Here is a 13,327-nt window from a genome sequence, read left to right on the forward strand (position 1 = left end):
CAGGTGGAGAGGTGGGATACTGTATTAGTTACCTCGTACTGCATAACAAATACCCTAAACGTTAGTGGCTAACAACTATTATTTTTTATGATTTTCTAGCCCAGCAACTTGGGCTGTGTTCGGCTAGACCCATTACTTTGGTGATCTTGCCTGTAGTCAGTAATGTGGCTGCAGCTGGCAATTGGTGGGCTCTTGGGTCATCTTCTGTATGACCTGTTATCCTTCAGTAGGCCAGACGTTGCTTCTTTACATGGTAGAGTCAGGGCAGTGTCCAGAGAGGGCAAAGGCAGAAGTTGCAAGGCCTTTGAGTTATAGGCTCTGAAACTCACACAATATCACTTCTGCTACATTCTCTTTGTCAGAGCAAGCCACAAGGCAAGCCCAGATTCAAGGGGTGAACCTTGATAGGAGGAACTACAAAGAATTAATGGCCATATTTAATCCAGCACAGGTACATTCCCTAGAGGGGGACATATTAGGATATCTGTGGGGATTTGAGCGTGGAAAGGCATATGTAATTGAAAAAAATAAATATTTTGAATATTTCTTTGCTCATAATCATGTTTAAGTTAATTCTTATTAAATATCAAGGTTTTTTTTTTTTAATGTTTTTTAATGTTTTATCAAAAGAGGGAGCAAGAGTGAAAGAAAAGTTAAGATAGTAATCTGGTCCATTCCCATAATTATACAGATAAAGAAATTAACGCTTAAGTTATATACTTGATAGAAAACCCCAGATGTCCTTTGTGTTTTTGAGTCTTATCATTTTTTTGTTTTCTCCATTTCTAGGAACACAAAGTGTTACTCACAGGAACACCATTGCAAAATACCGTGGAGGAACTGTTTAGCTTGCTTCATTTCTTGGAACCTTCACAGTTTCCTTCAGAATCAGAGTTCCTCAAGGACTTTGGGGATCTCAAGACAGAGGAACAGGTAGGAAATGTATCTGGACAAAAAACGTAAAGTGTGTAGTAGGCACGCATGTACTGTCATAGGCCGTGAGGGCCTTTTTGAACTTACAACCTCGTGCCTGCATCATTTGTGGTATTGTGCAAAATCTACATTTCTCATAGTGGAAAACTCATGTTTTTTTTCATGTTTCCAAGTAACGTAAGCATGTTTGTCCTCATAGTTTTTATTTCTTTTCTCTCTGTATTGGGCACAGGTTCAAAAGCTACAGGCCATTCTCAAGCCAATGATGCTGAGAAGACTCAAGGAGGATGTTGAAAAAAACCTGGCACCCAAACAGGAAACTATTATTGAAGTAGAGCTGACCAACATCCAGAAGAAATACTACCGGGCTATTTTGGAGAAGAATTTCTCCTTCCTTTCCAAAGGGGCAGGTCACACTAACATGCCTAATCTGCTCAATACAATGATGGAGTTGCGCAAATGCTGCAACCACCCATATCTCATCAATGGTGAGAGAGCTCCTGGAGAATACTGCATTCCTCTGTCGCCTGTGTTTCCTTTCTAACGATACTCCTCAGGAACTGTGGATACGTTGACTGACTCAACCTAAGTTGGGGAGGGAGAGGGGTTCTTTTAAAGCAACTCTTACGTGAAATGTCTTTCGCTAGTTCTTTCCCCTTCATCCTGCATAATCTTAAATTATATGCAATTTGCTGTTTAGAATTTCATGAACAAGAACTCAAGTAGTCATTCTGTCCTTTGGAGAAATGTCCTCACTGGTACTCCATTTTGCAGTTTCTGATTTGGGTGCCAGTGGGATGGTAATAGTTGTTATCATGTACTGTCCTAGTTCTAGTCCACATATTTATGTATATTTTACCCAATTACAATCTTAAGTCCTGATTGATTTGTAGTATTTTGTATGACACAGTCGAAGATGTTTTGGGTGCTGAAATTCTCTGTGAGAAAAATGTTTATGTCAAGTCAGATGACTTTTCTTGGCTTCCTTATCTCGGTTAAGTAAACTACAGCCTTAGTATGTTTCTCTGGATCTCACCATCAAGTTTGATTTTTCTTTTGGCAGGTGCAGAAGAAAAAATCCTGACAGAATTTCGAGAAGCTTGCCATATTATACCTCATGACTTCCACTTGCAGGCCATGGTTCGTTCAGCTGGCAAATTGGTTCTTATTGACAAGTTGCTTCCAAAACTTAAAGCTGGTGGCCATAAGGTTCTGATCTTCTCCCAGATGGTACGCTGTCTAGATATCCTAGAGGATTATCTAATTCAGAGGAGGTGAGAAAAGAGTCATACCTTGCCTTGTGTTTAGTGTAGCTTCGTAAAGCTGCAAAGAGTAGGAGGGTCTGGATTTAATAAAGTCGGCTAGGACTGGGATAAAAGAAGTATTTAAGATTCCTACTCTCAACTCTCTGATAAGGTTTGGGTCAACTAGAGATACAGAGATACTGATATTGATCCTAGTCTGCTTTTTTGGTCTCTTTTTTCTGCTTACCAATTAAATTTTTTTCTGTGATTGTCGCACAGGTACCTATATGAGCGTATTGATGGGAGAGTCAGAGGTAACCTTCGACAGGCAGCTATTGACCGCTTCAGCAAGCCTGACTCAGACCGTTTTGTCTTTTTGCTATGCACCCGGGCTGGTGGACTTGGTATTAATCTCACAGCTGCTGATACCTGCATCATCTTTGATTCAGACTGGAATCCACAAAATGACCTGCAGGTAGAGGAAATCATTGTCTTAGGGACGAACCACCTAATGTAAGAGGTTTTTCAACAGGATCAAGATCTCATAGAAAGACTTTCTTTCAAAGAGTATGGCATTGTTTATTTGGTTTAAAGGTGGCAGTCTCCATCAGCAAACCGTCAGTAAATGTTTTGGGCTTTGCAGATCATACGGTCTCTGTTGTAACTACTTAGCTCTGCTCTTGTAGCACAAAAGCAGCCATAGACAACATGGAAATGAATGGGTGGGTTTGCGTTTCAGTAAAACTTTATTAACAGAAACAGGTGGCTGGGTAAACTATAGCTTGCTGACTCCTGTTGTGTTTGGTGGGGCAGTCATATCATCTTGAAATTGACTTTTGGTTTTGAGTTGATCTCATGGCTGCATTATAGATGTGAATTGGTATTTTGAATTCTTCCCACCCCAATTTTATGTTATCTTTGCCCTTTCTTTCCATTTCTTTTTAACCAGGCGCAGGCACGATGTCATCGAATTGGGCAGAGCAAAGCTGTGAAGGTGTACCGTCTCATCACTCGTAATTCTTATGAGAGAGAGATGTTTGATAAGGCTAGCCTTAAGTTGGGATTGGATAAAGCTGTGCTTCAGTCCATGAGTGGTCGGGATGGCAACATTACTGGAGTGAGTCCTCTTAGTCTGTGGATACATTTGTAGCAGGTCATAGCAATAGAGGGAGGCAAAGCTATTTTTGCACAGGAATCTGACCACCATGTTTGATTTCTCAATTCTTATTTCTTAAAATGTAATAAACTAAATTATTATGATATGGTTAGGTAATGCTCTTAGTAGTTTTTTCATCTTACTGTTCGGTTTTGCAGATCCAGCAGTTCTCCAAGAAAGAGATTGAAGATCTCTTAAGAAAAGGAGCATATGCAGCCATAATGGAAGAAGATGATGAGGGCTCCAAGTTTTGTGAAGAAGACATTGACCAGATCTTGTTAAGACGAACCACAACCATCACCATTGAGTCTGAAGGAAAGGGTTCTACCTTTGCCAAGGTATGTTCTGTCTGTGCCAAATGCTAGAGAAGCATAGGTAGAGACAGGAATTTCTGGAATTTAAATATATTTTTTAAATATAGTTACTGGTTTCACTTGCTCAAAAAAGTGTTGTGGTCAACTTTGTTCCTTCCTCACTAGGCAAGCTTTGTTGCTTCTGAAAATAGAACTGATATTTCTCTGGATGACCCCAACTTTTGGCAAAAGTGGGCCAAAAAGGCTGACCTGGACATGGATCTACTGAACAGCAAGGTAAGCTTCCTTTTCTTTACGGAAGCAGTGTTTCAGGAGCCTTTGTAGCTGCTCCGATTCTTTGATGCTGGCCTTCGTTTATGATGGTGTGTTGTATATAAGAGCCATTGTAAAAACTTTCTGCATATGAGGCCCCAGAAAACTACTTAGATATCTACCACTTACTTTTGCTTCCTGAGTCCCTATAGATTATTTTGCATGTCCTAAAAAAAAAAATCTCTTTTTGAGTATCTACAGATGTTATATCCTAGGCTATTTCAATCCATAATTGTCTTAATTCCTTTCCCACAATCCTATCTTGAACAGAGTTACTCTTCTGCTTCTGTTCTCTGTATAGAATAACTTGGTGATTGACACACCTAGAGTACGAAAACAGACGCGGCACTTCAGCACCCTGAAAGATGATGACCTAGTGGAATTCTCTGATTTGGAAAGTGAAGATGATGAACGGCCACGCTCTCGCCGACACGACCGTCATCATACCTATGGGCGCACTGACTGTTTTCGGGTGGAAAAGCACCTCTTGGTATATGGGTAAGAACCCGTCTTGCTATTAGAGGTAGTGGATTTTAATCCTGCTAGACACTCGGTTTGCCTTTCAGATTGGAAGCTCTGACCAAAGAGGGGATAATGGGAAAAACTTTTTTCTGTTAAGATGTTTTCCCCAGATCTTTTTCTCTCCCATCTTTTGGAAGTCCCCAGGAAAATATTAACACAATTTTCTGTTTTTCTAGTTGGGGACGGTGGCGAGATATCTTGTCTCATGGACGCTTCAAGCGACGTATGACTGAACGAGATGTGGAGACAATTTGCCGGGCCATCCTTGTTTACTGTCTTCTACATTATCGTGGGGATGAAAATATTAAAGGCTTCATTTGGGACTTGATTAGCCCTGCTGAAAATGGCAAGACAAAAGAATTGCAGAATCATTCAGGTAATTATCAACTCTTTACTGTTTATCTTTCTATAGATCACCTAATCCTTTTCAGGTCCAAGGGTTTTTCTCAATCCAAGTCTTTAATGTCTCCCCTTTCCCAGGTCTGTCTATCCCTGTGCCACGTGGACGCAAGGGGAAAAAAGTAAAATCACAAAGCACTTTTGATATCCATAAGGCAGATTGGATCCGGAAATATAATCCTGATACCCTGTTCCAGGATGAGAGTTATAAGAAGCATTTGAAACATCAGTGTAACAAGTAAGGATGGAAATTAACAAAGACTAAAGCATTTTCCACCCCAAAGTTTCTGTGTTATTACTGACCCGGCTCTTCTTCCCTCACTTGTAGGGTGCTATTGCGGGTACGGATGCTCTATTATCTAAGGCAGGAGGTTATTGGAGACCAGGCAGAGAAGGTGTTAGGGGGTGCCATTGCCAGGTAAAGTTATGGTACATTTTTCTTTATGCTTTGCCTTATACCAGAAAAGATTGGTTTATTTATTTCATTCTGTGCTGTCTTTGGGATAACTGATAATTAAGAAAGTATGTCACTTCTTTAATCTTACGCTTGATATCAGTGGAAGGAAATAGGCAGATCCGTGAGCATTTAAGTTAATGGATAAAAGAAGATACCTATAATAATCTTCCCAAGGATTGTTATTTAATTCTCTGCATTGCTGTGTTGACTCTGCTGTCTTCTACCTTTAGTGAGATTGACATATGGTTCCCAGTAGTGGATCAGCTGGAGGTTCCAACAACATGGTGGGACAGTGAGGCTGACAAGTCCTTGCTCATTGGAGTCTTTAAGCATGGTAGGTACCTTTTTTTAGTCTGTTTATTTCCTTTTGTAGACTTACGTCCACAGATGGAACATGTAGCATAAAATGCTTATGGCCAGTACCTGAGTTATCTGATTGGTTTTCAATAAAATTAAGTTTGAATAAGAAACTAGTTCTTAAATATCCAGAGCAAAGCATTTCGTTCCTATAAATAGATGTTCAGAAAGACCAGATGGATAGTTAAATCCCAAGGTAGGGAGTCTCCCATCTGTTCCCTAATCAGTGTTATCAATTTGTATGTTGTGGTATCTTAGTCAAGCTTCCACAGTTCAGGGGAGGTAATATATGCCCACTCCTACTAATAATAAACACGTTTAATTTGTATGAAAGCGTTCTACTTATGTAACATCCTATTTGTCTAAATGTTCAACAGTCACTCTGATGAAGGTATGAGCTACAGTGAAACAAAATGGAGTACAAAAAGGAAGAGTACTCCCTTTTCAGTCTTGCCTAATAACAAATCCTAGGTATTAAAAGCAGTGAGTGCTAACTTCAGCCCAGTGACTTAGTGAATTAGAATATCACTTTTTTTTTTTTTTTTTTTTAACTATTCTGGGGTCACCTGGGTGGCTCCAGAGGTTAAGCATCAGGCCCTTGGTTTCGGCTCAGATCATGATCTCATGGTTCGTGAGTTCAAGTCCTGCGTTGGGCTCTGTGATGACAGTGCAAAGCCTGCTTGGGATTCTCTCCTCTCTCTCTCCCTCCCTCCCTCCCTCCGCCCCTTACCCACTCCTGTGCTCTTGCTCTCTCTCTCAAAATAAGTAAACCTATAAGAAATTGAAAATGTTTTTCTGTTTATTTCTTTAACATAAAAGTAATGGCACTTAATCAACATGTTTTTGAGATGTTTTAAGGGATCAGAAAAACTGAACACTTTCTAATCATAGATTTACTTGTGAGACAAAGAGGTTTAGATGAGTCCAAACATCCTGAAATATATTCATGGACTCATTCATTCATTCTCTGTTCATCAGACATTCAGTGCCTGTTTGTTTACAGGTGTTTCTTGTCCTTCATTCAAAAATGTGTGACCTAGCCCTAAATTATTTTACTTTTTCAGTTTCCCCATGTATGTAGTAAGAATAATAATAGAAAAACTGCCAGTTAAATGGCTATGTAAACTTTTCACCATTCTTTATAAATTCTGATTAAGTTCTTATCTTTTATAACTAGCGATAAAACTCTTTGTGACTCTAAGTTGCTATAGAAATATTAAATATAGTAATATAACCCAGTAGCTGTCCAAGTTAGTATTTTCTATTATGAGCAAAGTAGCTCAGATAGTTCACCTATTTCAGCACCCTTTAGGCAAAATTAATCTCTTATTTTCTTCAGCTTAAGACCCTTTTTCTTCTAGGCTATGAGAAATACAATACTATGAGGGCAGATCCAGCCTTATGCTTCCTGGAAAAGGCTGGTCGACCAGATGACAAAGCCATTGCAGCAGAACATCGAGTATTGGATAATTTTTCTGACATAGTAGAAGGGTAAGCACTGGTGTTTAATTGTCTTGAAGTTCTGAATCTACCCCATGAAGCCTATTAGTTGCTCATGCTAAGAGACAACATAACTGTAGCCTTGACTGAACCCATTAGTATTCTTAATGATGGTTATACTCATTAATGATAAATTCTTAACAAAGAGTGGGATTAGCAGAAAGCACTCCATAAACTAGGCTAAAACCACACATTGCCATAAGATGCCACTAAGGATGAAAATTAACGTTACTCTTAAACGGCTTATTTGACGTTCTGTTCAGTTTTCTTGCAACACTTTTCTGTGTAGCCACAGCTGACAGGACAACTGATTCTCTTGAAAGATAATAGCCATGCAACTCTCCTACGCCACTTATGTGGTTAGCGCCTCAGGAGATTTTACCCCTGGTTTATCATCTCTCAGTGGTAGCTGACACATATAGGCATAGATTCTGGATACGTGCCTCGATGATGAATTGCCATGCTAATACTGAGTCACCAGGTGGGGCAGTGTTGCCCTGGTTTGGGTGCCAGTGAGTTTAACAAAACTTCTCACATGGAGACCTGAGGGGCATGTTCAGTAGTTGGCTTAGTTCATGAATACCCATTCCATGTACTCTTCTGCAATTGAGAGATTTCTCTGATGATCACAACCTTAGTTTCTTTAGTGCAGAACACTCCAAGGAAATTGGGTCAGTTATTCATTGCAAATCATGTATTATGTCACCCTTCCACTCAGTAGAGCAAAGTAAAACAAGCAAACATGGACTATTCAAATGTAATAATTAAAGTAAATAGGAAGGATGGGAAGAATGGGTAAAGAATAAAAAAGGCTATCAAGAGAAGGGAGATATGCTGGTTAAAGTGTTTTGTTTCAGATGTGAGCAATTTAGAATGACACTTTGTCAGTTTCTCCCCGTTCTTTGTCCTGTTCAGTGTTGTACCTAACTTTCTCAGATCTTAGCACCTGGCTGCCATTCCTTTAAGCATGAAACAAAAGACTGCTTCATGGTAGATTATACATTTGTCTAGGTCTTCATCCTAAATTGCTCGTAGTGAAGGAAGATACATTCTTGTGTTGTTGTTTTTTTTCATGCTTTTGAATAATTTTAGGGTTGACTTTGATAAGGATTGTGAAGACCCTGAATACAAACCACTCCAGGGTCCCCCAAAGGACCAAGATGATGAGGTGAGGAATTCTCCTTTGAGTCTAGCTTTTCTCTATTACTAAATAGTTAAGTATTCTCCCATTCCCTGGATCCTGAAGTGTATTGATTAATTTATAATACAAAATGGAAAGTAACTACCATTTGAGGATATAAAGTAGTAATGGAAAGGATTGTGATACCAACTGGGGGAGACCAGGGATGGCTTTGTGTAGGAGGTGGGACCAAGCTGGATATTGAAGTATATTATGTGACTGCAAAATTCCTGAGTCCCTAATTTTTAAGCCATTAACAACAACTGATTTTTCAGGTTTTACTTTCTTATCCCTTTAGTTGGTTGCTTCCATTTCTTTGTGAGGGGTCATTAGAAATTTTTCTTGATCCCTTTTGGTACCATAGAAGGACTCACATAAGAAAGTGATTTCAGAGTGCCAACTTCCCCCCCTTTCCCTCCCCCCCCTCCATCCTGTGGGGTGGATCTCCTTCTCTAGGGTGATCCCTTGATGATGATGGATGAGGAGATCTCAGTGATTGATGGAGATGAAGGTAAACTTCTAGGTCAACTAGTACAATTTTGTGTGGGGTGGTGGGTTGGGGAATTATTAACTGAATTCTGTCCTATCCTGGGATTTCTAAGAGCTTTGCTTTTGGGTGGCTTGATTATCTCTACTGTCCTTCCTATACTTCCTGTTCATTCTTCTTTGCTTCCCACAGCCCAGGTGACCCAGCAGCCAGGCCATCTATTCTGGCCTCCAGGCTCTGCTCTGACAGCTAGGCTTCGGCGCCTAGTAACAGCTTATCAGCGCAGCTACAAGAGAGAACAGATGAAGATAGAGGCTGCAGAACGAGGGGACCGGAGACGACGGCGTTGTGAGGCAGCCTTCAAGCTAAAAGAAATCGCGCGGCGGGAAAAACAGCAACGGTAGTGTGGCTGGGAATTTGGGCTGAGTTGTAGGCTTGCCTTCAGCTATGGGTCTTACTGAATTTTTTTTTTTTTTTTAATGTTTATTTATTTTTGAGACAGGGAGAGACAGAGCATGAATGGGGGAGGGGAAGAGAGAGAGGGAGACACAGAATCCAAAGCAGGCTCCAGGCTCCGAGCTGTCAGCACAGAGCCTGACGCGGGGCTCAAACTCACAAACTGTGAGATCGTGACCTGAGCTGAAGTCAGCCACCCAGGCGCCCCAGCTATGGGTCTTATTGAAAAACATCTTAGGAAGGATTTATTTGGAATTCCCTAGAGGGACCACTTATTTTTGCCTTTAACTTTTATTCCTCTATGCCAGAAACTTTGGTTGTGTGCCTAACCACAACTCCTAAGGAGGTCTTTTATGTGACTGTTCTCATTTATTTGCCCACATCATTTTTTCCCTTAGTTTGCTATTCTTAAATTCTTACATGTTATAGAGTACCTCTTAACTCCCTCTTCTGCTGTCTTCTGGGCCCCCTCCTTTTTTTTTTTGTCCCTACTTTCAATTTTTGTTTATTCAGATATTCTAAGCCACATTAAGAAATAACCAGTTTCCCTGTGTTTTGTTTTGTTTTTTTTTAAGTTTTATTTATTTTGAGAGAGAGAATGAGAGCGGTGGTGGTGGGCGGGGGGGAGGGGGGTGGAGAGAGAGAGAGAGAGAGAGAGAGAGAGAGAGAGAATCCCAAGCAGGCTCCCACACTGTCAGTGCAGAGCCCATTGTGGGGCTCAAACTCACAAAGTGTGAGATCATGACCTGAGCCAAAATCAAGAGTTGGATGCTTAACTTACTGAGCCACCCAGGCACCCCTTCTCTGTGTTTTTCTGATCACAATTGCCTGATTCCTCTTCCCTTTAGATGGACAAGGCGTGAACAAACTGATTTCTATCGGGTGGTGTCTACCTTTGGTGTGGAATATGACCCTGATACCATGCAGTTCCATTGGGATCGCTTCCGTACTTTTGCCCGTCTGGACAAAAAAACAGACGAAAGCCTTACCAAGTACTTCCATGGCTTTGTGGCCATGTGTCGCCAAGTGTGTCGCCTTCCCCCAGCAGCTGGAGATGGTAAGCAAGACTGGAGAGTCTTGGGTGAGTGGGGATGGAGGGCAACAGAGCCAAGTCGCTTCATTTCTCCGTCTGCCCTATCTCTTGCAGAGCCCCCGGACCCTAATCTGTTCATTGAGCCCATCACGGAGGAGAGGGCCTCACGGACTCTTTACCGTATTGAGTTGCTTCGGCGCTTACGGGAACAAGTTTTATGCCATCCCCTTCTGGAAGATCGGCTGGCATTATGTCAGCCCCCAGGTCCTGAATTGCCCAAATGGTGGGAGCCTGTTCGGCATGATGGGGAGCTTCTGCGAGGGGCAGCCCGACATGGGGTGAGCCAAACAGACTGCAACATCATGCAGGACCCAGACTTTTCTTTTCTGGCTGCCCGTATGAATTATATGCAGAACCATCAGGCAGGAGCACCAGCTCCACCCCTGTCACGCTGCTCTACTCCACTGCTCCACCAGCAGTATACCTCGCGCACTGCCTCACCACTGCCCCTGCGCCCAGATGCTCCTGTTGAAAAACCACCCGAGGAGACAGCCGCCCAGGTCCCCAGTCTGGAGAGTCTGACTTTAAAGCTAGAGCATGAGGTGGTGGCCAGGAGCCGACCAACCCCACAAGACTATGAGATGCGAGTAGCCCCCTCTGATACTACCCCTCTGGTTTCCCGGAATGTTCCACCAGTCAAACTGGAGGATGAGGATGATTCAGACTCTGAGCTGGACTTGAGCAAGCTGTCACCATCATCCTCTTCTTCCTCATCCTCATCCAGCTCCAGCTCCAGCACTGATGAGAGTGAGGACGAGAAGGAAGAAAAGCTAAGTGAGTGCATGTGACAGGCTGTTGGCCCTTTTCCCCATTTCCCACCTCTCCACCCCACTCACCTCACTCTTCCCCTTCTTTTCTACATGCATCCTCTGGGAGAGATTTGGATTTTGATTTGATAGAATACCAAAAGAGATGTGTTACTCTCTGGGCTTTTATTTAAAGCCCATATAATTCCATTTCTATATAACTTCATTCTTCCATCTCTGCTCACATTCTGTATGGTCTCTAGCTGCTGACCAGTCCCGCTCAAAGCTCTATGATGAAGAGAGTCTCCTGTCCCTCACTATGTCCCAAGATGGATTCCCAAATGAAGATGGAGAACAAATGACCCCTGAGCTTCTGCTGCTACAAGAAAGACAAAGAGCCTCTGAGTGGCCCAAGGTAATAGCGTCATTCCTGAACACATAGTGTGGAAATACAATGTAACAGAAGCAGGGAACAAGGAACAGATGGTTCTCATTTTCTTCAATTGTATTTTGCGCTACGCGGTTTTTTTCATGAAACTCTTCCCAGTTGACTTAGGGATCTGATACTATTACCTCCCTCCTCCTACCTTGTGATTTTTACCCATTCTGACAATGGTGGCAGTATTGTTTGTCACAGAATCACATAGCTGGTTCTCCGGCCCTAAAACCAGTATTGATTTCTTTTCCCCCCATTCAGGATCGTGTCCTTATAAACCGTATTGACCTCGTCTGCCAGGCTGTACTCTCAGGGAAGTGGCCTTCTAGCCGCCGGAGCCAGGAAATGGTAACAGGAGGAATTTTGGGGCCAGGCAACCACTTGCTAGATAGTCCCTCCTTGACTCCAGGAGAATATGGTGACTCTCCAGTCCCCACACCACGAAGCAGCAGCGCAGCTTCCATGGCAGAGGAGGAAGTGTCTGCAGTCACCACAGCAGCAGCTCAGTTCACAAAACTTCGCAGAGGCATGGATGAAAAGGAGTTTACGGTTCAGATCAAAGATGTAAGCTTAGCATTTAGGCACTGGGAAGTGGGGAATGAGGCTGTAGTTTTACTAACTACCTCACTAACATGATACTAAACTCATTTGGTTAGCTGACTTTAAAAATTAGAGGGTATAGGGGCGCCTGGGTGGCGCAGTCGGTTAAGCGTCCGACTTCAGCCAGGTCACGATCTCGCGGTCCGGGAGTTCGAGCCCCGCGTCAGGCTCTGGGCTGATGGCTCAGAGCCTGGAGCCTGTTTCCGATTCTGTGTCTCCCTCTCTCTCTGCCCCTCCCCCGTTCATGCTCTGTCTCTCTCTGTCGCAAAAATAAATAAATGTTGAAAAAAAAAATTTTTTTTTAAATAAAAAAAAAAATTAGAGGGTATAAAAATTAGAGCTCACACAGCTCCATTGAGGAGAAGTCATTGCAGTAAAGGAAGGGATCTTGACTTCTACCTCCTGGGGACTAGATTAAAAGAAACAATATTTTTGAAAGAAATTTAATTGATACAAGGTTCTCTTGGGAGGCTTGTTTCTAGATCCTAGAAACCTAGTTTTTAAAAATTGAATTCAAGTTGTAGGAAAGCTGTTAAAATGACACGGAAGTATTTATGGGCCTTATTAAGTCAAAAATAAGAAGTCATTCCTACTGAAATTAAATCAGTGTTACTTATTTTACAAATGGGAAGTTTAATTTCTTGATCCTCTTCCCTATTGAAACCCTATTAGTTGCTCATTAAGTACTCAACAAGAAAAATTTCTTAAAGTATGTGTTAGGAATTATCAGGATTTTGCTCCTGTGATGATTTGCCATGCTAATATTGAGACACCAGGTAGGGGGTGTTGTTGAAATTCTTCTCTTCTTTTCTGAGGGGCACTAGGTCAAGAAACAAAATCTGTCTAAGGGAAAAGTATATAGGTTTTATCGTATTTCTGATTTCTACCTTTTAGTCAGATGGCCTTCTTTCTCATCCTCGAGCCAGAGGATGACCCTTACCCCAAGATCCGCAAAGCTTAATGTTTACTTTAAAAACATGTGCCATATGACATTTTGGGTGGATGGGTTGTCTTCTTAGGAGGAAGGATTGAAGTTAACATTCCAGAAGCACAAGTTGATGGCTAATGGAGTAATGGGAGATGGACATCCTCTGTTTCATAAGAAGAAGGGAAACAGAAAGAAGCTAGTCGAGGT

At 41.9% G+C, this 13,327-nt stretch overlaps 1 protein-coding gene and 2 non-coding genes across 9 annotated transcripts in view; all 3 read left to right on the forward strand.

Annotated features, from left to right (window-relative positions):
• The window catches only part of CHD8 (chromodomain helicase DNA binding protein 8), a 62,046-nt gene that overhangs the window by 44,242 nt on the left and 4,477 nt on the right, over positions 1-13,327 (forward strand). For 6 of the 7 annotated variants that reach the window (XM_086710183.1, XM_086710187.1, XM_086710188.1 and 3 more), the window contains exons 15-35: positions 790-933; positions 1,166-1,421; positions 1,997-2,207; positions 2,457-2,652; positions 3,127-3,294; positions 3,492-3,671; positions 3,813-3,923; positions 4,261-4,457; positions 4,658-4,857; positions 4,938-5,118; positions 5,209-5,298; positions 5,568-5,671; positions 7,056-7,185; positions 8,287-8,362; positions 8,831-8,885; positions 9,054-9,261; positions 10,166-10,374; positions 10,465-11,184; positions 11,420-11,571; positions 11,854-12,156; positions 13,212-13,325. In XM_086710183.1, the coding sequence (XP_086566309.1) occupies positions 790-933; positions 1,166-1,421; positions 1,997-2,207; positions 2,457-2,652; positions 3,127-3,294; positions 3,492-3,671; positions 3,813-3,923; positions 4,261-4,457; positions 4,658-4,857; positions 4,938-5,118; positions 5,209-5,298; positions 5,568-5,671; positions 7,056-7,185; positions 8,287-8,362; positions 8,831-8,885; positions 9,054-9,261; positions 10,166-10,374; positions 10,465-11,184; positions 11,420-11,571; positions 11,854-12,156; positions 13,212-13,325 (4,005 nt within the window). The remainder of the gene's footprint in view (positions 1-789; positions 934-1,165; positions 1,422-1,996; positions 2,208-2,456; positions 2,653-3,126; positions 3,295-3,491; positions 3,672-3,812; positions 3,924-4,260; positions 4,458-4,657; positions 4,858-4,937; positions 5,119-5,208; positions 5,299-5,567; positions 5,672-7,055; positions 7,186-8,286; positions 8,363-8,830; positions 8,886-9,053; positions 9,262-10,165; positions 10,375-10,464; positions 11,185-11,419; positions 11,572-11,853; positions 12,157-13,211; positions 13,326-13,327) is intronic. The other variant, XM_025920053.2, reaches the window with a different exon arrangement.
• Positions 7,637-7,746, forward strand: LOC112856707 (small nucleolar RNA U6-53/MBII-28). The gene has a single exon (XR_003223253.1). It is a non-coding gene; the product is annotated as a small nucleolar RNA U6-53/MBII-28 (small nucleolar RNA).
• Positions 12,930-13,011, forward strand: LOC112856708 (small nucleolar RNA U6-53/MBII-28). The gene has a single exon (XR_003223254.1). It is a non-coding gene; the product is annotated as a small nucleolar RNA U6-53/MBII-28 (small nucleolar RNA).

The sequence above is a fragment of the Puma concolor genome, chromosome B3 (assembly GCF_028749965.1).
Source record: "Puma concolor isolate L17-30 chromosome B3, mPumCon1.1.hap2, whole genome shotgun sequence".
In the NCBI taxonomy this organism is placed as follows: Eukaryota; Metazoa; Chordata; class Mammalia; order Carnivora; family Felidae; genus Puma; species Puma concolor.